Source organism: Drosophila erecta, unplaced genomic scaffold (assembly GCF_003286155.1).
Source record: "Drosophila erecta strain 14021-0224.00,06,07 unplaced genomic scaffold, DereRS2 tig00000000-arrow-pilon, whole genome shotgun sequence".
NCBI lineage: Eukaryota > Metazoa > Arthropoda > Insecta > Diptera > Drosophilidae > Drosophila > Drosophila erecta.
Window position 1 is genome coordinate 6,216,315 of NW_020825194.1, and position 26,936 is coordinate 6,243,250.

The 26,936-nt window shown below is 42.4% G+C and overlaps 6 protein-coding genes across 7 annotated transcripts; 3 read left to right on the forward strand and 3 right to left on the reverse strand.

The window, feature by feature from the left end:
- Positions 1–4,678: 4,678 nt before the first annotated feature.
- LOC6554137 (seminase) lies at positions 4,679–5,668 on the reverse strand. The gene has a single exon (XM_001981653.2). The coding sequence runs from the start codon at positions 5,653–5,655 to the stop codon at positions 4,711–4,713; it is 945 nt and encodes a 314-aa protein (XP_001981689.1). The 5' UTR covers positions 5,656–5,668; the 3' UTR covers positions 4,679–4,710.
- Positions 5,669–6,027: 359 nt separating this feature from the next.
- LOC26526476 (seminase) lies at positions 6,028–7,156 on the forward strand. Its single transcript, XM_015153895.2, has one exon. It carries the CDS (start codon positions 6,186–6,188, stop codon positions 7,128–7,130), a length of 945 nt encoding a protein of 314 aa, XP_015009381.1. The 5' UTR covers positions 6,028–6,185; the 3' UTR covers positions 7,131–7,156.
- Positions 7,157–7,409: 253 nt separating this feature from the next.
- LOC6554138 (seminase) lies at positions 7,410–8,361 on the forward strand. Its single transcript, XM_001981654.3, has one exon. It carries the CDS (start codon positions 7,441–7,443, stop codon positions 8,329–8,331), a length of 891 nt encoding a protein of 296 aa, XP_001981690.2. The 5' UTR covers positions 7,410–7,440; the 3' UTR covers positions 8,332–8,361.
- Positions 8,362–8,660: 299 nt separating this feature from the next.
- On the forward strand, positions 8,661–10,449 carry LOC6554139 (protein HGH1 homolog). Its single transcript, XM_001981655.3, has 4 exons — positions 8,661–8,836; positions 8,949–9,136; positions 9,188–9,691; positions 9,752–10,449. The coding sequence occupies exons 1-4, from the start codon at positions 8,752–8,754 to the stop codon at positions 10,082–10,084; spliced, it is 1,110 nt and encodes a 369-aa protein (XP_001981691.1). The 5' UTR covers positions 8,661–8,751; the 3' UTR covers positions 10,085–10,449.
- A 778-nt stretch (positions 10,450–11,227) lies between these two features.
- On the reverse strand, positions 11,228–11,891 carry LOC6554140. The gene is made up of 2 exons (XM_001981656.3): positions 11,795–11,891; positions 11,228–11,724 (listed from the first exon to the last, which is right to left on the reverse strand). Exons 1-2 carry the CDS (start codon positions 11,799–11,801, stop codon positions 11,285–11,287), a joined length of 447 nt encoding a protein of 148 aa, XP_001981692.1. The 5' UTR covers positions 11,802–11,891; the 3' UTR covers positions 11,228–11,284.
- LOC6554141 lies at positions 11,795–26,677 on the reverse strand. 2 transcript variants are annotated; one of them, XM_001981657.3, is made up of 5 exons: positions 26,485–26,677; positions 13,506–13,670; positions 13,217–13,393; positions 13,029–13,143; positions 11,795–12,965 (listed from the first exon to the last, which is right to left on the reverse strand). In XM_001981657.3, the coding sequence occupies exons 2-5, from the start codon at positions 13,576–13,578 to the stop codon at positions 12,821–12,823; spliced, it is 510 nt and encodes a 169-aa protein (XP_001981693.1). In that variant the 5' UTR covers positions 13,579–13,670; positions 26,485–26,677; the 3' UTR covers positions 11,795–12,820. The 2 variants fall into 2 exon arrangements, with proteins under 2 accessions (XP_001981693.1, XP_026839501.1); XM_026983700.1 differs by having other exon boundaries at positions 11,987–12,965; positions 26,471–26,670.
- Between the last annotated feature and the right edge of the window lie 259 nt (positions 26,678–26,936).

The window sequence follows — 26,936 nt, forward strand, 5'->3', positions numbered from 1 at the left end:
ATTTCGGCTGTATCGCGACACTTTCTTATCCAGTTCTACTAATTGATCGTTAGTTAATTGAAATGTTTTGCCCTCGTTCCGATGGGCCGGGCCGATACTGGCGCACTGATCGATTTATATGCAAATGACCCAACAAGTCGGCGGCAACTGATTCGAAACTCGGCCAGCGGGAACTTCAAAACTCTGGTCGCAGCGAGTGCAGTGCGTCGAAAGCCGAAACCGAACCGAAAGCGCATCCGAGTCGCATCGGATCGAGCCGAAGTCGAAGTCCTGGAACGAGGACACGTCTGCTTTCCCTTTTGGCCAGCCCCTCCCGTTCTGTTGGCCTGGTTGCCATATCGACTGCTTGCCTCGGGACTCAAGACTCGAGAATCTAGAATCGAGAATCGAGAATCGGGACGGGACTCGGTCCCCCAGTTTCAGACTCGGCACTTTTTGGCACTCGGCTCGACTGCTGCGTTCAGAGTTCGTTGCGAAACTGTCTGGCTTGGGCCACTTTTTTCGCCTCTTGGCCAGGCCAACTTCCTGCACACAAGTTCGAGTTGGATGCTCCTTCCGCTGGCCCGAAAGTTGGGTGGTAAACACAACATAAATGTCTTGCTTTTTGGCAGTTTCCGCTTCGGTGATGTAAGTTCTCGACACTTGTTGTTGGTATCTCTGGTGCAAAGTTTTTCCAGCCGGGACATGCTAATGAAAGTGGAAACTTGGAGCCATCTTCAAGGACTTTTGGTAAGGAAAACTTTTAAAACTTCGTTCAAAACGCATTGATGGCACATTGATTTCCATGCTGACGTTGATTTCCTGGAACAGACAAAGGAGAACTCAACGAGTTCTCGAAGCCTCGATGTCATCCAATGCGGATAGGTACTTCGACTCACTCTCATATTTCATTTACACGTGGCGTGCGGAAGACTACCGCAACAATAAAGCTAAACACAACCCCCAGAAATCAACACCCAAGCCCCAAAGCATCCCTTTGCAACATGTTCGACTTGACTTGCAACTGGCTCGATGTGTCCGCTACATGTTTCAATTGCGGCAACGGAAACTTTCGCCGGTTGCGAGTATTTGGATAGAAAAGTGGGAGTCGGCGGGGGCTTGTGGGTTAGGTAACGCGGGTCCTAATTGGGTTTGCGGGGCTCTGGAAGTGCAACTTGGTTTGTGGCACAATCGGTCGCTATCGCATGTCAGAGTTCATGGCGGTCATTAGCTTTGGGGTTTTAGAGACCCTAAAACGAGGGTGCCCCTAAAAGGTCAGTTGGTCACATTCGCAACGGTATCGGGATCTCATAAAAGTGTCGATTTCATAAAAGCTCTTTTTATCTTAACGAAGCTGGGTCAAGCACCTCCTTTCCAGCGACGAAAGTATCGAGTTACCCAGCAGCCAGCGCAGTTAAGTTATTAACCCGCGCATCGGGCACAGAATTCTGCCATCAGCAACAGGAAACTGATTAGTTTTGGTAGCTGAACTTTAGCAGGAAAATTGGCAGTTTAAGGGTGAGGGAAACAAACCTCCCAGCAAGTAGCGCAGAGGATGAATTAATTGGGAACGGAAGAAAACATCTCGAAGGGGAGCGGCCCTACACTGAAACTCAAGATGGTAGGAAGATCATTACACTGATCAATGAACCCAGAGATCCGGATCCAGACATCAACGTCATCTCTGCTTCCGATCTGTCTGCCCTGGGATCACTGGATGACAGGTTTTTTTGGCTTCCTGAGGCGTCAATTACACATCGTACAAGCTGTATCTCCTGAGAGCAACAGATGTCCCCCCAAAGATCACTAACCATCTCAGGTTTCGCCAGACAGGGGTTCCTCTACTTTTTCATCTTCTCCTTCTCAGTTTTTTTTGTGGATGCAACATTTTGTGAAACAAATTGCAGAGCAATGGTAAAGCCATCCGCAAGGATATCAGACGGCAACACGTCCTGCGCACCCAACTCCCCCCAGATAAGTAAGAATTATTGCTTACTATGCTGGCAGCATGGGACGCTCTTATTGTTGTTAATGCCAGCCGCAAAATGTAAACTCTATTTCTATGGAAATCATTTAAAATGCGTTTGTTTTCGGCTTCAATGGCAGTGAAAAGAAAATCCCACTTTAAGAAGGAAGTTGTTGCCAATTGGCATCGAATCGAATAGTACGAGCTAATACTTTGAATACATGCGCAGGTGTTTTGTATGCAGATGGCACAGCCATTTGGGACAAGACTTTAACACTACAAGAACTCATCTTCGTAGAACATAGAATATCAAGGTAGGTTAATAATAACAAACAGGTGAACTAACAAATTTCCCACCGAAATATAAATATTTTTTGCTGAAATGCTGCGAAGAGTTTGAAATACGAATCAAACTCACCTGTGGCTTTCGAGGGTTAAACGTCTTGACTTGGCCAAATGGGCAAGTGGTAACGTCAGAAGCGGGCCGCGCACGCGCTTTAGCCTCATTTGGCATGCGGACCAGATACCGTGCAAAACACATTATGTTTATGAGGCTACCAGGCGACTATGTGACTAAGTCGCTGGATCTGGGCGTGCGAACCTCTCCGCCTTATGATGGGCATTACAATCGCTCCAGTGGGTGCGCACTTTCGGCGGCTACTTCGTGGCCAGATTGCCAATCAGAGTCGGACCATCCCGGGGGAGACCATTGTCCAGGGCCTACGTGATCCACTGGCCATATGCCATTAGCCGGAAGAGGAAGAACCGAGTGGCCAGGGCCAGTAGGGCGAGCCCTACGATCAGGAAGTCAAGTCCCTTGATCGACGTCGTCGACCGGGTTCAGTGTCCGGTTTTTGTACTTGAAACCCAAATTACGCAGTTCCCGAAATAATAACACCGCCCAGCCTCCCCCAGTGCGTTGATATTTTTGGCTCGGAGCGAAAGTACCGCTAGGCGGTCTTGCTGCAACTGCGCAAGTGGGCCGAAAATCCCGAGAACCCGCACGTGACGTCACTGCCCGTTTAGCTGGTTTTCGGTTGCACACAAAAAAATAACGTACAAGGTCCGCAGTTGTCAAGCGGATTAGTAGTGAGAATCGTTACTTAAGGAGAGATGTAAATTACTTCGCATTCAATTAAAGCATACATTTATTTTGCAGCTTTCATTGGGAATGCGAATTCAGTTCCCTCAGTGTACTTTACAATCATTTCTGGGTAGCCCCTCGACTTCTGCTGATTAACGCTGAAAGTTCGGAGTGATTATACAGGTGTTGCATAACACCAGTACTTCATCGATTGACGCCTCTTTGACTGATTGCCTCATTTTTGTTTTGGTCTGAAACCAAGCAGATCTTGTAAACAATTTTTGACATCTGCCATTTCGGTTTTGCCCAGTTTTATGGTGATTTGTTAGTGCTTTAGAAATATGAAATATATTTAACCAAAGGTTACTGCTTCATACTTAAATATAATATAGGCACACCACACCAACTCGATTTAATGAATTTCAAGAATGAATTTTAATGAATGATTCCAAATAAGGGTAGCGGAAAGTTCCCATCGCAGAATGATTTGAATCGAACCAGTTTCATTTAAATTATGCTCGTTATTCATCTTCGATCGGCATTTAAAAATCAATAAAGCTTGCAATTTATTGTGCGAAAACACGATTCAGAAGGAGACAATGACTGCCCCTTCGAATGACATCACACCGCATCTCTGACTTACTTTGAGCACTTCGAGTGCGTAAGTCTGGGGAGTTTAAGTCTAAAAATAATACGAATAATACGAGTATTACAGTTTTGGGATGATCCGGTTTTCATGTGTTTTCTTAAAATATCAAATCGATCAATTGTACGGGACTTCATGAATGTCAAATCAAATTGGTGTGCGCCTTTAATTGTGTTAAGTTCAATCTCATGATGATGATGACTTCTTAAAATAATGTCCAAAAGATACAAGCCTAATTCGACCTTTGACCTTTATCACATTTTTATTTCGAACTACAAGCCTTATTGATTCCATACCCATATTCCAAAGCGAGGATAATGCCCCTGACCATTTCATTTAGCCAGGCACAAATCTTTGGAAAGCATATAATTTATATTGTGCAGGTATATACAGCACACACTAGAAAAGTATATATAAAGTGTTATAAAAGATCACATCTTTATTTAGAAAATGTAAGTAACAACTGCAAAATTCTTTTATATCACAATTTTTGGTATCTTTGGTTTCTTGTAGGTGAGTGGAGCACCTCCATCATAGCGACACTTTCTGGGATCCGTTGGATGCGTCACACAGAAGGAAGTGCTCGATAGCTTGACATCAGTGCCTGCGATTTTTTTGCGGCAAGTTTTGAAGTCCTCGACGGGCACGATTGCAGTCTTCGTGTCCGAGTTTTTAAAAGATTTCCCGAAAATATTTCATAACGTAAAGTAGTTAAGTCGGAGCTATACAAAATCGAAATACCTGAAATACCAAGAACATCCAGAAGTAGCACGATTATTTTCACGCTCATTTGATGAGGTAATTAGTAATGGGGGGGCTTTAGAAGAATATATTCAAGCATCTCCTTAACGCATTTCAAAACTGGCTAATGCGGAGTATATTTTTCTTTCCGAAAGAAGTAATTTGCAGGCATCTATAAAAATTAAACTCAGAAGGAAAATCTGATATGACCACACAAGAAAGCATAACAAGTTTCTATTCACCGAAATGAATAAGCTAACTATTCAATTTTTGTGAAATTAGCTTGTATTTTATTCAACATTCCATGGGGTCAACCATAACACTTCTATAAAGGGGTTTTTTCATGCTTTTCATTGTTGCATTGGATTTTGTCTTCGTCTTTTTAGTGACTTTTGTCGCTAATGTAGTTGAGCTATTTATATCCTGGCCATTAATGGATTTTTCTGCATCAGTGATGAATTTACGCACTCTTCTGATATTGGTGTACATGCCGGGTATGGAAGTGTCTCCGCAATACGATCCGAAGGACACGACGCCGCAGAGCTGCTTTTTGTAAATCAAGGGGCTTCCACCGTCGTAGAGGCACTGTCTAGGATTCTTGGGCTGACTGGCACAGATCGATGTGCTCGATAGCCTTAAGCCACTTTTGAATGTGCGTTTGCACTCCTTAGCGGATATAATGGTCACTGTAGCATTGCGGGGATCCGATGAGGGCATATGCATCTCCATATTGTCGAAACCCCATCCGAAGACCACCATCTGCATTTTGGGCTGCACTTTGACGGTGCAAAGCCGGATGAACTCAGTGAGTCGGCCCTTTACGGGCTCCCTTAGACGCACTACTGCCACGTCCATGTACAGTTTCTGGTAGATGAACTTCGCGGGAAACTTAACGGTCTCGATATCAGCAACGTTCTCCCTATCGCATTCGGAGAACGCGCTGCCCTCCACCGTAACACCCTCGAGGCTTTGCGAATAGGGATAGATGCAGTTGGCCGAGGTGATCACGATTACAGGAGCATAGTAGGCTGCTCCGCAGATAAAGTTACCATCAGCGTTTAGGATCCGCAGCAGCCAGCCTCCGAAATTGGGGCCAGTGTTGGATTCCACCCCGCCCCAGATGCGTCGAAACTTGGGAGTGTTTGGGTGAATGTCCCTCGGATAGACCTTTCCCTGGCTCTGGGGCAGGCAGGTCATTAGCAGACAACTTACCAGAAGCCAGCTCTTCGAGAGATCCATTTAGTTGCAGTGGCTGACTGAAGAGTAAATAAGTTTTCGTATGAAGTATGCGTAGTAAATTTTTAACAAATAAGTGTGGAAAATATTCTTCCTTCTTTCATTCCTCAAGTCGCCGTAAGTATACACTTTCAAGGCATTGATATCTTTTCAAAAATGCTTAATATACGAAATGAAATCAATAGATGATAGCACTAAAGGAATGTTAATTTGCAGAAATTATTCCGCTCTTGTTAAACATAATAATTATAGCCTCGCCAGTGCGTTTGATACTCTTTCCGTCAGAACAGGCGATAACTTCTTTAATAGTATTATCTGCCAAATGAGGCGTACAAAATAAGGTTAAGTCTGGAATTAGTCCATGGAGTCAAAGCCCCCAGCGTAGGCTGTCATTTCCATGCCGACTTTAATAGGGGTGCTACACAGCTTAATGAAAGAAGGAAGGAAATTTTCCACACTTTTTTGTTAAAAATTTACTACGGAAACCTAATTACTTATTTACTCTTCAGTACTCTTCAGTCCACTGCAACTAAATGGAACTCTCGAAGAGCTGGTTTCTGGTAACTTGTCTGCTAGGGACCTGCCTGCCCCAGAGCCAGGGAAAGGTCTATCCGAGGGACATTCACCCAAACACTCCCAAGTTTCGACGCATCTGGGGCGGGGTGGAATCCAACACAGGCCCCAATTTCGGAGGCTGGCTGCTGCGGATCCTGAACGCTGATGGTAACTTTATCTGCGGAGCAGCCTACTATGCTCCTGTAATCGTGATCACCTCGGCCAACTGCATCTATCCCTATTCGCAAAGCCTCGAGGGTGTTACGGTGGAGGGCAGCGCGTTCTCCGAATGCGATAGGGAGAACGTTGCTGATATCGAGACCGTTAAGTTTCCCGCGAAGTTCATCTACCAGAAACTGTACATGGACGTGGCAGTAGTGCGTCTAAGGGAGCCCGTAATGGGCCGACTCACTGAGTTCATCCGGCTTTGCACCGTCAAAGTGCAGCCTAAAATGCAATTGGTGGTCTTCGGATGGGGTTTCGACAGTATTGAGATGTATATGCCCTCACCGGATCCCCGCAATGCTACAGTGACCATTATATCCGATAAGGAGTGCAAACGCACATTCAAAAGTGACATAGAGCTATCGAGCACATCGATCTGTGCCAGTCAGCCCAAGAATTCTAGACAGTGCCTTTACGACGGTGGAAGCCCCTTGATTTACGGAAAAGAGCTCTGCGGCGTCGTGTCCTTCGGATCGTATTGCGGAGACACTTCCATACCCGGCATGTACACCAATATCAGAAGAGTGCGTAAGTTCATCACTGATGCAGAAAAATCCATTAATGGCGAGGATATAAATAGCTCAACTACACTAGCGACAAAAGTCACTAAAAAGACGAAGACAAAATCCAATGCAACAATGAAAAGCATGAAAAAACCGCTTTATAGAAGTGTTATGGTTGACCCCATGGAATGTTGAATAAAATACAAGCTAATATCACAAAATAGTTAGCTTATTAATTTCGGTGAATAGAAATTTGTTATGCTTTCTTGTGTGGTCATATCAGATTTTCCGTCTGAGTTCAATTTTTATAGATGCCTGGAAATTACTTCTTTCGGAAAGAAAAACGAAGATGCTTGAATGCTTGATGCTTGAATTCGGCTAAAGCCCCCATTACTAATTACCTCATCAAATGAGCGTGCAAATAATCGTTCTACTTCTGGATGTTTTTGTCCGACTCTGTCAGGTATTCCGATTTTGTATAGCTCCGACTTAACTACTTTATGTTATGAAATATTTTCGGGAAATCTTTTCAATCGCTCTGCTCCTGTCGGATGTCGCAATTGCAAGCGCTAATTGGTGGAATTCTTCAGCCTCGTACTTGCATGGCAGGCCACAGGTGAAAACAGTGAACAAGAATGGCATTCGGATGACCGAGGGTGGTCATGCGGTCCCTTGGCTGCTAAGGATAATTGATGGTCGAGACTTCGTCTGCGGAGCCTCACACTTAAGTGCCCTTTATGCCCTCACCTCAGCAAACTGCATGCATTTTCATAGGTCACAGTTGAAGTCGCTGAGTGTAGAGTTGGTAACGGAGAGCTGGCAGGATAGCCAGGATAATTTGAATGATCCTCCAAACGCCAAAATCCGCAGCATTATAGTATCGAAGGATTGGCGCTGGCCAGGAACATTTATGGATGTAGCCGTCATACAACTCACCAACCGCCTGCGTGGCAGTCGGAATGATTTCGTGAAGCTCTGTACCCATCCGCTGAGCACCTACAAAAGCCTTTCAGTTGTGTCCTACGGAGCACGACCCACGGCAAACGTACGAACGGAGGAGATCGAGGTGCTCAACCGAATGATCTGCGATTCGGCGTACGGCAATTTTCTCCTGCGCGAAACTGTCGCGTGTGCCAAGGAATTTAAGAGGAGCACGGACTGCATGTTTAACGCCGGATGCCCGGTGACTTCTGGCGATCAACTTTGTGGTATCGTGGCCTGGGGTCCTGCCTGCAAGAGACCCGGTTTGCCCGGAATCTTTACCGATATCCACCAGGTCAGACGGTTCATTCTGAAGGTGATCAGTGAAAAGCACAAGGGCAGCCGCCACCCAAGAACGAAATGGGCATCAAAAAAAGTACCCGAGTGGCACTCGGGCCTCTGGCTGAGTCGATAATTATTCATATAAAAATTATACAATAAATGAATTTAAATTCAGTTTTGTTTAATTGCCTGTTCAGTTAAAATTAACCAAATGCATACTATTTCATTTCCTCCATTTCTCCCCACCACTATTTCCTTTCAATCCTCCAAAATGATTTATTTAAATTTTGTTTGTTGGGTAACAATCATACAGCACACAGCTTTTGATAGTTAGCAGGACAGTCGTGGTTTGAGTACTAATAAGCGAATACACGCTCCTTTGATAGCGAATACACGCATCTCTGCTTGTGCGAGCACTGCTTGTTTCGATTATTAGTAATCGATTGTTACGGTACCAGAAAGGGTAAATTATAAACTGGGAGCCGGTCACACTGGTTAACCGAAACCAAAACACAGAAGTGAACTACAAATAATCGCGGAAAATATAACTAAAATGGAGACTGTGAGGGAACTGGTTCAATTCATGCAACCGAATCAACGACTGGACTTAAAGGCAGTAGCCTTAACCCATGTTCTAGGTGTGTTTCAAGGAAAATGAGTTTGCACGGCGGCACGTGGATTTGTTGTGGGCAACTGTGACGTCACCGGTGGCACATTGTATTTATATACATTAAATTTGTGTGTTTTCAGGATTAACTGGCAGCTCGGAGGGCAAATCGGCAATACTTTCGCTGGATGAAATGCTAATGGCCATTTTCGGACTGACATTCGATGAAAATCAAACAGTGGCCAAGGATGCGGTTTTAAGCTTAATAAATTTAACGGCCGAAGAGGAGGCAGCAATCAAAGTTTTCCAACTGGCGAAACAATTGCAACCGGTAAGTGTTTTCATATAATATTATCAACATATATTCATGTATTTCTTCCAGGCATTTGCCATCGTGGAAGTGGCTGCCAAGGAAATAACCAACGAGCAATCCGATCTGGCGGATCCCTGGAGCATGGTCTTGAGCAACCTAACGCGGGTGGAATCTCTGGTCCACGAGATCCTGGACACGCTGGAGAAAGATGATCAGACGCTGCCCCGCTTGGCAAAAGCCTTCGCACAACTGGACTACAACAAAAAGAAGGCCAAGCTGCATTACCTGGCGCCCATCTTCTGCAATCTGACCCAGGTGCCTCGGGGCAGGGAACTGTGCTGCCATCGGAAGTACCAATTGCTGGAGAAGCTACTGCCCTTTGCCTCATTTGAGGGAAGTGTGGTGCGGCGAGGCGGCACCATTGGCATCCTGAAGAACGTTTGCTTCGACACGGTCTACCACGATGTGATCCTAAACGAGCAGAGCAGTATTCTGGTGGCCATCCTGCAGCCGCTGTGCGGTCCAGAAGAGTTCAGCGACGAGGACAACGAACTGCTGCCCATCGAACTGCAAGTGAGATGAGAACCATACTTACAAAATAGCCAACCATCTTTACCAACCTTGCTTTTCCAGTACCTGCCTGAAAGTAAAACGCGCGAGGAGGATCCTGATTTGCGGAAAATGCTGCTGGAGTGTCTGCTGCAACTGTGCTCCACACGCCGCAGCCGGGAGGTTCTGCGCTCCAGAGGCGTCTATGAGATCCTGCGGGAGTACCACAAGTGGGAGGCCAAGGTGGCCAAAGACAGTGACTGTCTGCTGGCCTGCGAGAACGTGGTGGACATTCTGATCAAGAAAGAGGAGGAGATTGGCCTGGACAACTATAAAACCGAAGTTGAAGTGCCTGCTGAGCAGTCAGAGAAATTCGTCCAGGAAGACGCCGCCTATGTGAAGAGTTTGCTTGATTGAATCAACGCACCTGGGACGCTTGTAAATATGTGTAGTGTTAGTAAAAGTCATAGACGATATTGAACTTTCAATATATGTATGCAGTTTTTTATTCAGAAATGCTGATAGTTTAGTTCGTAATGCTTCAGTTGCCCAAAAATGTTGCTCTAGAAAAAGTTGTACGCACGCATTCAATTGCAGGGGAAACAGTTTCAATTTAGATTTTCAATTCAATTTGATTAGTTCAAGTAGCGTCGTTATCTAGTTTATCTAATTATCGTTAATCCTCGCTCTGCCGCCTCAATTGTATATGTATAAAGTTCTCCTTAAGTGCTAGATACATTTGCATTCAAAAATGTTTGGCATTGCCTTGCCATGAAACGTTTAATGTACTCTTGTGTTATTTTTACAAACTTTGCTTGGTCGTTCATTGTGTGTTAGAGAGTTGAAGAATTCAATGGCCCTTAGCCGAGAAGCCTTTATAGCCAATAAGGTGCGTATTGTGTTTGCTTTCGATTAGTTTGCGTTTAGTTGCGCGGCAAGCAAGCGATTTCAGCAGAGAGAAAATGCGAATTGCCTGAATTTGATGTCTTGCCTGTCTGCCATCGATCAAAAACCGTTGCGTTCTATCAAAACTTCTCCACTTATTTTTACATAGTTGATTTTTATTTGCGGAAACCATTGCAAGCTCGCTTAGTCCGAAAAATGAAGTACCAACATGCGAAATATTAACAATTTAAACTAGAAATCGATGCATATCAAATGCCATTGCCGTGGACTCCCACCCTTGCATATAGTATTCGTTTTATTTAGTTTGGTCCTATTGGTTCTCCGTATCCATATGAAAATTTAGCTCGACTTTCCAATCAAGTATTTGGGCTACGCGTAATTTAAAGAGTTTTCAACTTAGTTGTTTATAAGTGGGCTTCACTTTGGTTATATTTTGTTTTGTTAACTTATAACTTTTTCCTGCATAAAGGGGGAATGTACGAAAACTGCGAGACCAAATCAAATCTCTAGCCCAATCCCAAATCGTTTTAGTGAATACTGCCATGTCACGTATTTCTCAAGCTCTCAACCCTATCATCTTTAGTTATATTTGTAATTAAACTTTGCGATAAGTATATTTTATGATCACCTAACGGAGATTACAACACACGAGGGTCTACAAAAGTGTGAAATTTATTTGTGATTAACAGGCAATAACTGAAAATAGAGCGCCTATCTCGCCTCAATGCGACGGGACAGAACCTCGTAGGCGAAGATCTTCACCTCCTCGGAACCGTAGGGAATGTACAGGCAGCCGTGGGACGGATGCACCTTGCCCACGGTCAAGCTGCCGGCATGATAGCCCCTTCCGGCGTACAAGGTCTCTCCGTCGACATTCTGGCCCACCTTGACGGCGCCGGGAGGAACCTCTCCGTTCTCGGCCGGCAGCCAGATATAGTTTAGCCCGCTCAAGACCTCGTAGTTCTCCAGCTCCACCTCCTGGTTGGCATAGGCCACATAGGCCTTGCCCTTGTTGGGAATAATCTTGGCCGGCAGCATGTCATTGCAGTAGAAGGCGCGGCCAATGAAGATGGTGTCGCCATCGGAATCGTGACCAGCAACCACGGCTTCCTGGGGGATTGCGCCGTGGCTGAAGTGAAGCCAAGTGTTACCTGCAATCAGCGAAGTTATCCCGCTTAATTGGAGGGTCCAACCGGAAAAGGGGAATGCGCCAGTGCTTACCGTCCATTTCGATTGAGCTGCTTGAATGTACTAAGCAATTCTAATCGTTATTTCTTGGCGGGCTGCTAGGCAACACCTGGAAAACCGATACCTTATCAGGTTATCCGGACATGATACCCAATCAGCCGGTGAATCAACCGCCACAGACTGGAGGTAAATGAGTCTAGATTCAGAAGTCTATATAGCAACGTATTGTATCATTTATGACCGGAGTTTATGACTTGATTTAGGACTTGTGAAAATAGTTCACCCAGTTACGAGTAAAGCGACTTATCTAGTTGCGGTCTGCGCAAGTTTAAATAAAGATGAGGCTATACAGAGGAAACAGTAGGATATCCTCAAAAATAAGAAGAAATAAGATACTTCTCCTCTCACTTGTATCTCGCAGTTTTCGTTGCTAATTTTACTCACTAATCCATGTACACAACTATTTATAATCTGCCCAAAATTCAGCATTCGTTTAACAAATAGATAAATTGTTTTTGTATATGTACAATAGTCATCTAGAGAGGTGAAAAATGCTTACTTATGCCAAGGTAAAACACATCGTATATAAATCGTAAACCATTCCTGCCTTTCACTAAGCGACAGCGTTTAAAGTCTAGATTCCTTCTTAGGAGCTAAAAATAATTGCAATTAGAATTTGAATTTGGTTTGCAGTGTCGCTTTGATTTTGCCACTCGAATGCTTAGCATCTAAATAGTTTCCGTACGCGTTCATCAATTATTGTTTGATAGTTGTTAAGTATTCGCTTAAAAATCACATAATTGCTTGATGAATTCCATAATGTTATTGTGTGTAAGAGAGAGTGTGTTTTCGAGCGTGTCCTTGCTGCAGCTGCTCGAGTGCGTTTACATTTGGGTGCGATTGCGATCCTAGACACAGAGAGATTCGAAGGAAAAGAAAACGATTTCCACGCGCATCCAAGACGACTTAAATGCCTTCCCGGCTGCCTCACTTCGCTTGCAGCCAAATTTCCGCCTGCCTCTCCTGCGCCGGATACTTGACTTACAGATGCCCACTGTGCTACCTGCTGGCGGCCAGTAGGAACACCACCAGGCTGAGCAGGTGCCTCATCAGCGACTCCAGGTCTGCGGGACTCGCACTCTGCCTCCTGGCCGAGTTGCAGGCATCTGCGTCACTGCAGCTCTGCAGGCACCCGTGCACGTACCTGGGGAGCCATCAGAGGAGGAGGCATTTAATAAGGTTTTCACAACAACTGTTCAGTCCTTACTTGTCATCGTAGTAGAACTTTCCGCAGTGCGACATTCTTATAATCTCTGTGTCGGTGGTCAGGGTGCCGCTGTCCAGGGCGCAACCCCTCACCGTTATCGTCTCGCCAGTTCCATCTTGAAATGGGCAGTAAGAGATACAGTGGGTCATCGTTTGGATCACCTATGCCCAGCGGCGGCATTCACTTACCGTAGTAGCCGGCGATCTTGATGCAGGCGGTGGCCGGAAATAGGCCGTCACGCCCCTTCCGGCCGCCCATGCAGGGCGACTCCAAGATGGCCGTTGAGTAGTTGTTGTGAAAGGGATCGTCGCAGGCCTTATTAGCTCCGTTGTAGGACACGCATTTGAAGCAGTCTATGCAGTAGCCTGTAAGGGCATTTTAAAGGTCTTACAGTCTTCAAATTGAAATTGGTTTTGATGCCATGGCTTAATCCGGAGGGTGAATTACTTGTAATGAATTCCCTCGAAAATCACTTACCACTTCGAATGAAAAGGCCAAGCAGCAGGGCCAAAATAGCGGCGGTCTCCATAATTGAACTGCTCACCGCCATCCTCTGGGCACTCAGAGCACTCACACGGGATTCGCAGGACTCACAGGTTGACCAGTTGCGGACATTCCATGGAATTCATTTCACTTCGCCATCTGCAAACGTGGAGACACATCCAAAGGGATTAAAATTAACAAGCGAATTGAAGGCTCTTAAAAACTTTTTCGATTTTCCACTGAAATCTCTGGCTGAGCGCTCGAGAACTCATAAAAAGTTGAAACGAAACGCAGAGCATAAACGAAGGCAATGGTCATAAAAATGATTATCCACAATCCGCAGAAATGCAATTTCTTTTGAGAGAACGACTGGCGGGCAAGAAAAATTAAAGGTAATAAATTGCAGAGCGCATTTTTGACACAATACCGCCACCGCCCCCACCCCTGTTTCCTGTCTGTTTCCTTTTTTGTTTTCTGCTCCATATTTTTATTGCCGAAGTGTAAATAATTGCTTCTCAGTCGATTTTCGTGTCGAGTGCTGGCCATGTGGTCCCCGAATGTTGTTTTTGACTCCCCCACATTTTGTTGCCTGTTTGTCGTTGCCGATTTTAATGGCCCCACTTCGATGGGCCAAGGTGTTGTTGGGTCAACTTTCGGGCAGTGTTTTTCTTGGGTTTTTGTTTTATTTCTGGTCCCAACGTTGGGGTCCCTCGAATTATGACAAATGATCCTGACTTACGGACTGAAAGTGTAGCTAAGCTCGAGAAACACAATTTATGGCGGGCCAAATGCCAAAAGCGTGTGGCTTAAAGCGATTTTGGGCGTGACCCATTGAGGCTTTAAAGTATACAAAGTGGACAATCCAGATATATACAGGGGTATATTTCTGACAGCTCTAGCCAACCCATATACTCGGTATTTCTATATTGCGCTCTTTCAGTGGCTGGCAATCAATTTAAGCGAATCTGTCATCGTGACAGATAAATATTATCATTGCATGGCTCGTTGCTGTTGGCCAAGCCAAACAGATATAGCCATCTATCCACTGGCGTTTTGGAAGCAGAGGTCATGTCTGTGGATCAATATTTATTTGCAAATTATGGCTCAACCACACACTTTCCCTGTGGCCCACGGGGCGTATGTGCAACATTTCGAGCAGCCGCAAGTGCTGTGCATTAATTATCCGATTTTGAGTGTTCCCGTGTGTGTGTGGCAGTCGGTATAGGTTGGTATTTGATTTGCGATCCAACCGAACTTGCGTCGAACTCTAGGCGCTCAAATGTGTTCGGCTAATGTAATTAAGTTGCCTCAAGTTGCGTGCCCAGAAAAGCACAATAAGGTAAGTGAGAAACAGCGCTAATAAACTCTGACTAAACGTGGATGGAGGTGTAGAAATTTATAATGAAATCCCAAGGGTTCCAATCGACATCGAACGCTAGTCTACTGCCAAAGCTATAATTGTGTGGCGCATTTTCATCTATTTGCAAATTAGCCACTAAGCAGTCGAACGAGCTGCCAAACACATTTTCCCATCCACCATCCAATTTTCCTCTGGCTGAAAGCCAAGTTGGCCGGAAAAGGCATTGTGTGCCAGTGTTGACGGAAACGGATGCTGCTCCCCCGCCTCTACCCCTCCACCTTTTTCCCGCCACTCCTTGTCTTGGCCAAATGAAGTTTACCTTTTGTTCATTGTGTTGCCAGCTTTCAATATGCATCACTATCCTACCGGTCGGGGTCCCACAACTACTACATGCTACACAGCCAGAAATTGGCTCGAAAGTCGCGCATGTCAATTATTTTAGAAAAAAAACAGTCTTAAAGCACAATGAATTGACAAAACATATTATTTGTCATGGTGTTAAGTAATATTAACGAGTTCAATCATAGTAAATAGAATCTGTAGTGTGGTGGAGAAAGGGCATTGTCTCTCACTGCCAGTCACGAGTCGAAGTGGCCATTGTGCCCGTTTAACGACCATCGGAGGTGGAAAAAGTGGCAGGAGAAGAAGGGGTGGAGCAGGAGCAGGAGCTGAAGAAGGAGGAGGAGCAGAAGCGGCCTTTGTGGCCTCTGCAACTTGGCCGTACTTACTTAATTTTGTCGCTTCGACTGGGCCACAATCGAATCAGCCACGAAGGCAGCCAAGCGGACAGCCCGTCAACTTCCGCTGCCAGCTGCTGCCACAAAACTTTTATGACACTGCCAAAGGCAGCCAATGAAGAGCTATGCCCGAGCAATTAAAAGCCTTCAACGTAGCCATTTCTCCTTGGCAGGACATTAAATTAGTCCGCCCTGCGAAATTGAATGCTACCCAACGCGGATTGTCGGAATTTTTTAATAAAGTTTGTGCAAGCTAATCGCGTATTCATGGACCCAGCTTGGCCCCTGGCGCACATTAAAAATGAAAAATGAAGGCGAAGTTATCCCCGAATCTTCTCCCTTGACAAAGTAGCCCTCTCAATTGTAGGCCATTAATTTCATAATCTGCCTGTAAATGGCAACCCAAGGCGAGGTGGGTGTGGGCACCTCATTAGGCTCTGGGTCAGCTTTGATTGAGCGACAAACACCTAAGGGTGCGTTTTGTAGGAGGCTGAAAGCACCCTCTACTTATCAGGGGTGTGCATTTTTTGTCTCAACTCGAAGTGATTTATTATGATTTCGGCTTTGAGTAAGAGCTAGCCATTTGCGAGTAGGCCATAATCAATCGATGTAGGGGTCTAGCATGTTCCGCCCTCACACTCACTGATGAGGGTGCGGAATTTATGCAGATTTTTTAGGATAAAATGATTTAATATTTTGCAGATAATGTCATGTCATTAATCGGCTGAATGTGTAGCCATTCCCTCTCTTTCAACTGATATTACGTGTGACGTACTCTTAAAGAACTTAACTAAATTTTCGCTACTGCTTGAAAAAACAAATATTCACAACCAAAGCTGCAGTTAATAACAATTTAAAATTGCAAATGGCAGGTTTCCGACTTCCGTTTTAATGGCTGCCAAAAATTTTCATTTCCTGCTAAATACTTTGTATTGCAGTTGCATACTTTTCGGCGCACACTAGCAAAATCACACAGACACACACCGCATACAGGCTCACCTAAAAGGTGGCTTACCTTTAATTTGCTTGCACCTGGTTCTCTCGTGGGAGAAATTAATTTCACGCATGTGAGGCTATACACACATATCACCGTACCGTCACTCACACACACTCTGGCACACAAAGTCTCGTTGAATTTGCATAACTGCAGCGCTAGTGCAATTTTCTCGCGAATGGCAAACTGCGAATCGCATTGCAAACTTGCAACTGCAGTTAGCTGAAATTTTGCAGTTGCAGTGAATGTCGTAACCATAACTGTAGGGCGAAAAAATGTTAGATCCTAGTTGGTTACAAAACACAGAAATATATGAATTTGTAATCAGCAGGAAAATTAGAGAACATGTTTTCGACCCTCTGTCATAAAAAGTATATGTATATTTCCACCCAAATTTCCGAGAGGGGAACTTCATTTTTGGGTTGCTGTTCCAGGAAATTTCATTAACATTTGTTGACTTGTTTACTTGACGGCGTTTTTGGCTTTATAATAGTCATGCCCCGAAACTACTCAACATGCAAATTGATTCAATTAAGTGGGCAAATATTTGAGAGCGCTGACCAAGAAGATGGCGGCATTTAAGTTTTATGCAGTGTAGCTCATCATTCCAGGGTACGTGCCTTCAAGGCCAATTAACTCCTAACGACCTCCACTATTTATGGGCCAAAACTCTCTCCGGTGGATCCTGTTACCAAAGCAGCCAAAATGTCCCATAGGCACGCCATGCGATGGGAAATTGGTCACCGGAATGAAGGTCGATTTATGGCCGGGTCAAAAAGAGCTTACGATGATATGGGTCCCATATGCGTGACACAAAGTGTATTGGTATTGGCCAATGTCGAGACATTTGTAGTGGGGCTTATGGCCAAGCTCACCGTTAGTTAAGTGTTTAAGCATTTTTCTGTTTTAAGCTTTTCAATCAATGAAACTCTGACGGGGCCGTCCCGAGTGAAATATATACATATATATATTCTGTTGCCATTTGGAGGCATTAAATCGTGTAATCCTGTTATACGTGACCATGGGCACCGCAGATATAAAATGCATGGCGGCAGGAAGTCTGAATGTGAAGCCACAAATGCGGATCGAATCAATTACCAAGGGGATGACAGCAATCAGCGCCATTGAAATGCTTTTATTTGAAAATCGGGCATGAACTACTAGACTCGTATGCCATTTAAATGGTCTTTAAACCATTATATTTATTTAATATTTTCCATTTAGAAACCGCAATAACTGAGAATTCTCCAACTAATACAAATACTCATCCAAGCAAGACTTGGCCCCATTTTAGCTTTTTAAGCCTGGGACTGGGGGCCAATAGCCACTTCAAAGGAACTGCTCGAGATAAGAGGAAAGACCACAGACTGCATATTCCTAGATGCCGAACTTTTTGAATTTCATGCAAAATAGCTGTGCTCGGTGTCAATACTGCGCACACCACCCCTTGGTGTTGTTTTCCAGGAAAACTCTGAGTGTGATGGTGTTGTCAGACAATGCGTGCCACCTTCGAAGTCATTGACATCGATTCGAGCAATATACGAGTATACCCGTTGTGAAAAGTGTGCGTCTATTTCTATGCAGTGTTCAATGACTCTCAACCGCAATTGATTGAGCAGCCACCACCGATGCTCTTCTATATCCTCTGTTATCCGACACTTTTTTGTTGGCTCTCGATGATTCCAGTGCTCACACGCTTCAGTGGTCAAAGGGAGCAGTCAACAGGTGCAAATCCATTCAGTTGGTTGAGGTTTCTAGGAAGCCAATTTAGTTGACCTTTTCGCAGTTAATAGTCGGGTTGTCTTGGGTGGGCTAAAGCTTGCTTGCTGCCAGCGGACTTCGCTTTGGCATTTGAATAAACTTATATATTTTCAATTTATAATGCCCACAATTTCTCTGCTTAATTTGAGTTGACTGCTCAAGTAAATGGTGGAACAACAGCAAAGACGTCGAATCGTAGTTTATAAGTTAGCAAGCAATCTAAATTTTTAAGCAATTCCATGAATAACAAAGCAGCAATCAACACATTGTGCGAAGCGACCATGGCCAAAGGGAAAAGTTCTCTATTTGTATCTTCTGCTCTTCGAATTTGCCGGCAACTTCAGCCAAAGAAACTCAATTTAAAGTCGGGTGTGTGTTTGCACTGGCATGACTGAATGACATATTGAATAACTGAGTGAGCTGTCTCACGCAGCCCGACGAAAGGGAAAACTTTTAGAGCGAAAAACAGAAAGTAATTCGAGCCAACCAACCAGGCAATTCATTTTATGCAGACACCTCTGGGTTACAGCCATACCATTCCTTTCCCGGTGGGATGCCCACATACCATCGTGTTAAGTCCGGTTAATTAATGCGCCCTTAACCGGAAAAAACAATTCTGCAAATGGGAAAATTTAAATTTTCCACTTACATACATAGGCGTTGGGGCACTTAAATTGGCTTGCCGACTTGGCATTTTTGTGGTATTTAGTTTGACGGAAGTGGATGCTAGGCTTCTAGCCACAAACTTTTAGAAACCCCTACAAGTGAATTTGAGAATCTAATTAAATCAGTGTAACAAAAAATAGATGTCAGTAAAAGTGAAGCAAGCACCTTATTTGCAATACTTTTTTATATATGGTATGGTATTTGTACGTACATATTGCCACAATGTGGCAATGTCGCAAATAAAATGATAAAAGCAAATATCTGACGACATTTTATTTCCTTTTAGTAATTTTACCCAGGCAATTTTCATTGTCACCCTAACTTCCTGCTGCTGAGGTAATTCATTTATTTTTATTATATGTAGTTAATTTACCAAGTAATGCTTGTGTTTGTTTCGTATGGATAAAAGTTACGCTCGAAGGGGAATCCTAACTATCACATAAAAGGCATTCTCATCAGACAAAGTGCATTCAGGGCAACCAACAACTGCAAGCATATTGTGGCAAGGAGTTTGCGGAGAAAAAGAACTAACTAACCACAAAGTGAGCCCCTGGAGTTTCTTCCTTTTTCACTTCTCTACGTTTTTCCACTTTTATTTCAATGCATATTTATTTTAATTTGAACAAGCCAAGCGGCACAGCACATTTCCCATTTCTCCATCCATTTTTGCAACAATAACTTCGAGAATGCCGCAAAGTATGCAACTGAATAGTTGCGACTTCTCTTCATCAAAGTGGGGAAATCCTTTGCTTTGGAGTTGCCTTTCAGAGTTTCCTAACAGAAGCGGTCTTTCACAGGAGTAAAATTAAACTTTTAGATTTCTATGGTTGCACATCATTAGTAATTAATTTAATTTTGCACCAAATACTTGTTAATTAACTTATTTTATGCTCAAACTTTTACTATATTCATTAGAAGGAGAACACCAGGAAAATCTTTGTTCGGAATATATTCGCAATGAAACTGCGCAAAAAAAACAATTCAATTTGTCTTCGTGCTGAAATGCAAAAATAATTAAGGCGTGCTCCGAACAAATAATGAACTTGCTGAACATTTTTTCATTTTGCTCAAGTGAGACAAGGTGAAAACAGCATGAAATTACGAAACGGCGCTGAAAATGTAAAAAGTTGTTACCATTTAGAAAGAAGTTTTTACTGAAGAACTTGTTCGCAAGATGGTGGGCCAAAGTTTTTCAATAAGCTGGCTTGCCAGAAGCAAGCCAACGTGAATTCAGTCAAACGCACGATGAACAAGTTAACAAAAAACTACACAAATGTGGCAAGCTTAGCTCGGCTGGAGAAAAATACAGAGCTCCCTCCAGCAAGTAATCAACAGAAATGACTGCCAGGAGCACCATGCATTATAACTTAAGTCCATAAAAATAATTGAAAATCAACAGCAGCGGAAGTCGGAGTAATGAACCCAACAGCCATGTCGACGTCCTTTTCCCGATGGAAGTGAAAGGCAACGCCTTCATTGCTTGTAGTCCACAAAATCGAAATAAAATCGAAGTCACCACAAACAAAAGGTGGGAGTTTGGAGTTTATTGACGGATTGACGGCACGCAATAAAAGCAGGGACGAGGCATAAAAATTCAGCGGAAACGCAAGGAAAACCGGAAGTTGTCGGCGGCGGAAACTTGAGGCCTCCAGTTGAGCGAAAGGTTTGAAATAAATAAAACATCAGTTGACGTTGTCAGTTTTGCGGGTAAAATAAAAATAAGTATGCTGCAGGCGATTGATGTTTTGACTTCCGATACCAAAGGGGTTACGACATCAAATTTGTACGTATTTTTCAGCTCACGATATGTATGGATTTGCCAAACATTCCTTCATACCAAGGTTAATTGTTTCATCACTTAATTGAAGCGCACACTCCATATAAAACTAAACTATGATTTAAAAGTGTAAAGGATCAAAGCCCATTGGAATTGCAATTGGTTGTCATGCTGAAATTAACCGCATTACAAGCAATTTAATACAAACAACATTTATTCCAGCCGCATCATCAAAAATGTGTTAAATTAATAAATTCCATACAATTTTTACACACAAAGCTGTTTTCGTATAATATCAACGTCCACCGCTGTTGTGCCACATAAAAAGCGAGTCGAACAAAAGGCAGGATAATTTTCATTTTTTCTCTTGTGTGCATGCATTATGCAAAACACTTTAGTTAATAAAAGCCAACGCACGGATATTTAATTTTCGTTAAGCGGAGTGAACAAAAGCTGGAGGAGGAAAGACATCCGATGATTGGCATTGCTGTTAAACGGTTCCATAAAAATATGGCTTTAATCGCTATGGAGTGGCCTCATCGCCTCGTTTTGCCAGGAAATAGACCTGACCTCCTGTCATTTTTGGCTGACTCTGCTCCTTTCGTCCTTTTGGGGCACGATGCGGGGATAGAAAAGGCAACTTGTGGCAAAAGTTTGCGGCTCCGACCAACCCATTCTCCGGATTTTGATTCTCGACAAGGCTTGATGAAAACGCCAACGGAGAAGGTCAAGCTGCAAACTGCAGGTTTTTGAGAAAGGTAGGCAATTGGGTGTTCTTGGGTACAAAACGAAAATTTAGACAGTGGACAAGGCAACAAAACGATGTTGACAGCTTAAATCTAGATCAAATGATATCTGCCAAACTTAAACTCAACAGCTTAATACATTTCGGTCGGCAACTGAAGTTGTTAAAGTGCACAATTCAAGAGAGTACATACATATTTATCAGCTAATCACAATTTTTAGAATAAATAGTCCGAATATTCAAAGCACGCTAATGAAAAATAACATTTAATAATTTACTGAACAAACCAAGCGAATAATTATGGCTACAATGCGACAAGCGGAATAAATTAAAAAAATCAAAATGAAAATAAACATTTTCGCATAATTATTCAAGCCTAAATAAATCAAAACTAAAGAGAGAAATGCTCACTTAAAGTATGAAAAAAGGAAAAATTACCATTTATCTTCTCGTGTTCTCAATAAAATAACACAGTAAGCTGCATGCAAAATAAGGTTAGAAAGCAAAGCAGAGAAGATATTTATACCGAAACACAAATCATATCCTTCCTAACCGGAAGTAATCTGCAGAGTGCAAATTTGTAAGTCATCTTCCTGTTTGCCCTTTCTGCCGAGAACTTTTGTTCGCCTTTAATTAACCGACCTGTAGTCATACTTCACCTAGCTGCTTTCCAGGATACTTCGATGTAGATTCTATGCCTTGATAGAATTTTGTGTACTTTTTAACAAACATGGCTAGTGAGGAGTCCATAAGCTTCTTAAATAGCAGGGTGAACAGGCCAGTGAAGGCACTTTCTACTGTTTACCTGCCAGTTAATTTGCATAATGCTCGGCAGTGGAAGAGCCTAGGCACTTATTTGCCGAACGCTTCTGCCTGTGCACTTGATTTTCCTGTAAAGTCTTCATTTGTCAACAATTTTTCATCTCTAATGAGGGACTTCCACTGCCCACACGCAAATGAGTTCGTTACCGTCAAGAAAGAAAATGAATGTCAAATACTTTATTTAAATGGCGGACAACAGTGTTCAGTGCGACATTAATGCTCGCAACTTAATACTCAATTTTTCTTGTCTTATGCCAACATTTCCAGCTTGGGCAAAAGAAGTTTGATTGTCAAGTGATGTGCATCGCTTTCTCAACACAAAGTAAGGGAGTTGGGCAACTTCGTATTTGCTAAAAATGAAACAGTGTACAAATTAATGTATTCTGCTGCTTTAAAATCCTTAAACAAGATAAAAAAAAAAGGATGCGATATCGTAAACGTGTATTAAAAGTGTTTCTAACAAGGAGCTATTACCGGCAGTCAAAAAAACAGTGAAGGGATAAAGCGAACAATAAAAGGGCCTGAAACTGACGATTGGGTGGCACTTGTTAACATTGATTGGGTGAAAATCGATGGAATTACATGAAAACTGGGTCGCCGACGGGAAGACCCAGCTTGTAATCGAAAAGCTTATACCACATTCTCAATATTCAATTACCAGTGTCCGGCAAAGGTCCCACCATCCACGCAGTTGGCCAATTCCACTGCCCGGGTGTGAATGCTAGACAGGCCAAAGGATGGGCTTGTGGAGGACATTTGGTCCCGTCTGCTTCTCGTCTCTTTGTTGTCCTTTCTGGCACGCACAATTACGCGGAAAATAGCGAAACTGCAGGCGGCGTGAGCGAAAAAAGGGCAACGGGCAACGACAGGGCGTATACGTGATGTTTGCCTTCGGGCCAAAAGCCGGCGAAATCGGCGATTTTCAGATGAGAGCTTTATCGAAGGGGGTCAGTCACTGAAATCCATCGAATTTCATGCTTTCAACAGATTTTAATTCAGAAAGAAAACACATAGTAAAAGTGGAAATCCATTTTTAACTTACAAAAAAATACCTAGCATCTGGTTAAAACCATTAAACGTATCCAGCAATTACAGTTTTAAGTGTAAAATCACGTACCAAATATGTCTAGATAGAAAACAAAGATTCAGACTCAAATGTGTGTTTTTTTATTTTTCAGTATTTTTGCCCATTTTCAGCTGAAGTTATGTGGCAGCAAAGATTAGTGCTTGTTGATTTTTATTTTTCCCGAATTAAGTTTATCCAAAAACACTTTTGTCAAAAAAGGAACAATACGTGTGTGGCGCATACGTCGCGTGTGCCCAAGGACAACATAAGCCGTCGACTTCAGCGTCTCATGCATGTTTTGTGTGAAACCAATAGCAATAAATTTTCCTAGGAAAGCACGAAATTCCTATTTACTTTCTATACACGGAGAGAAAGCAAACAAATGAAAAAAAACACCCCGGTATTTCACTGAATGTTTGTTTCTTTTACCGGCCTAATGAAATTCAAATTTTATTACAGCCAAGATGAAAACTTGAATTGAGTTTCAGTATGAAATAACACAAAACAAAATTATATGCATGAGTTTTTCTTCAAGAATATGCAAACAAGTTTACAGTTAAGCCGCCGGCCTTTTGAAACAGGGGCTTTCACATCAAAAAGAAGAAAAATCTTGAATGCAAAATGACAACTTTCGATTTGATTAAGTTGACTCGATTTAAATTTGAGAGCAAACAAAATTGTTTTTTACACGCCTGTAATGTTATGCCTTTTTTGATGCTTAACGTTTTTGTATACCTTTGTTTAATATGCATTAGTCAATTTCTTGAAATGGGAAAACGAGCTAAAATAATGAAATTCAATAGTTGTCGTATTCTAAATTCACACCTTCTCCATAATTCTTGGAATTGGTGCATACATTTGCCATCAGGACTTTTTGCTCGCACTGAATTTCGTTTTAATTGCAAAATTCATTTAATGGAATTTTAATCCGTAGTAAATTGTTTCGCAATCCAAAAATTGCAATTCCAAGTGTCGAATGGAGAAGCTGTTATAAATAAGCTTTCACAGTTTTTTATAGATTCGGCTGCTTTGATTAATTGTTGATGTCACTAATGATTTTATGTCACCGGCTGATGTTTGACTGGCGAAAAAACGTCATTTGATTTAATTGCTTTCAAATTTCAATGTTTTTAAGGTGCTTTTTCAATGTGTGTGTTGCTCTATTTATGCGTCGTTAAATGCATACACATCAGAATGCAAATTGAAATCTAAATAAAAAGACAAACTTTTCGTGTTTCAAAAAGTGAAATATCAGCCGACATCCAAAAACAAGCGAATTTGGCAGGGGGGCAAATACAAAATATACAAAATGTTGTAAATGCTTTGCGCTGTCATTTCAGTTGAACATTTCAACAAAATTTCGGTTTTATGACAGCCAAATGTGTGTGTAATTATTCCTGTCGAATGTCGGAATGGACGCTAAGGGACCTTGGTCAGACTTGGCAGGAAAATTGCCCCGAACAATTATTATGATGGCTGATAAGCCTCACGCACACTCAGACACTCTCGCCCACAAACACACGTGCACTTGCTCGTGTGTAGTAAAAGAGTGGAGTTGGAATTTGCTTTGCTACGTGACTACTGGTAATTTTCGTGCACATTGCGTATACGTAATGTGACGCCGGTCCCAACTAAATGGCCATGCCGCCGTACTAACGCACGACATTTGCAAGGGCTTTGCTGCCCCTTCAGGCTTCGTGCACAGGGAGAAAAACTCAGGTCTATGCAAAACTCGTTTAGCTCGCCATACATTGTTTATGTTTAAGTATGTTTAAGTACCACATTACAGAAGTAAATAGAAATACTCATTTGCAATAATTTAAGCATTAGCCTAAACTAACTGGTTGTATTTGTAGGTTGAATATAATTATTAAAACACCTTTTTTCTCGGTGTATGGATTTTTTGCGCTTTCATCCCTTACCCCTCTTATTGTCGCCTTTGCCCTCGTTATTTTGCCATTTATGCGACTACCTTTTCGTCCCACCCTTTTCCACTGGTACCATAATGTTGGCTGCTTTTCCACGCAATTTTGTTGAGTCTTTCGGTTTCTTTTATTGTTTTATTTTTATTGTTTATTACCGCATTATTTCTTTTTTGTTGTGTGCGTCCATGCACTTTCCCTCATTTTTGGCACGAAGTGCACTGTCAAATGTAATCAAAAGCTGAGAAAATTTTGCTGATACATTGTCAGCTTATTAAATATGCCAACGGACATACGAGTATAAATACGAGTATATACACTGAGTGAAGGCAAAGATAATCCTGGGTACTTGGGTTAATTAATTTTCGTAAAAGTTTATAAACCAAATTACAAGGAGTAATCAGAAAATCTTTTGATGGAGCCCAACAACTTTCCTTAGATGAATAAAATAATTACTGACTTCACAAGAATATTTTCCCTTGTGTTCTAACGTGGCAAAGTTTAACCTAATTAAATAATTCCTGGCACGTTTCGAATCTGAATCAATTTTATTTAATTACACGCTTATATACAATCTCAGAAAATGCTTCAGATATTTTTGGCACTGGGCATCATCAATTTCCCAAGCTCTTAGCCGGGAAACAGCAAAATTTAAAAATAGAAGAGCTATGCTCTTAAGCATAAATACTCAGTTCAATCTTTCGCTTATGGTGATTAAATCAAATAATTGATGAGCATGCTTCACTTTTGTTCGCCGTCTGTTTTTTTTTTTCAGTTGAAACAGCTATAAGTGTTTAAGTTCACATCGTCTTTAAACCACACACAACAGCGTGAAATTCAGAGGAAAAAACTGTTGATTATAATGGGGAAAAGCCACTTGACTTATTTCTTTTCCAAGCATCTCATTAAAACGTTTTTTAAATGTGAGGCTTACAGTTTTAATCTGAAACTGGGTTTAGTGAACAGTAGTATATTTTCATTATAAAACCTTTGTTGGGATATTCGCAAAAACACATCAGACAAAAAGTTTGAATACTTGGTGTAATGTGGATCAATTTAAATATTCCGGAAAATAAGTTGGGAGATGCACAAAAACTAAAACTTTTTACCTAAGAACTCATACCATTTAACTATATTTCGGGCGATTTCTTGTAATTTAAAGAACACTGCAATTACACGGTGATTTTTATAAAGCCGTTTTTTCACACCCACGTGTCGCTTTGAAGTTCGTTACGTAGTTTTAAAAGTATCTGTTTGGCAATATTCCGTTGCGAACTGTTACGGTGCGTTTCGGATGAAAGCCGCATGAGAACTGAATTTTATCGGACAGACAGCGGCGTCGACTGCGATGCCGAATAAGTCGGACAATTTCGGAGTCTGCGCAGGAAATACGCCGTGAAAATGAAAACAAACTTAACCCGTAGAATGGTGTTGTGCCTTAAATTACAGCAGAGGGAAAACACAGTAAATTTGCATTTAAGCCTGCCTTACATTAAGTTTCTTATGAAATATGGATCCAGAAACATTATTCAAAATTTTCATTTTGGTAAAAGTTATATTTTTACATTACAAATT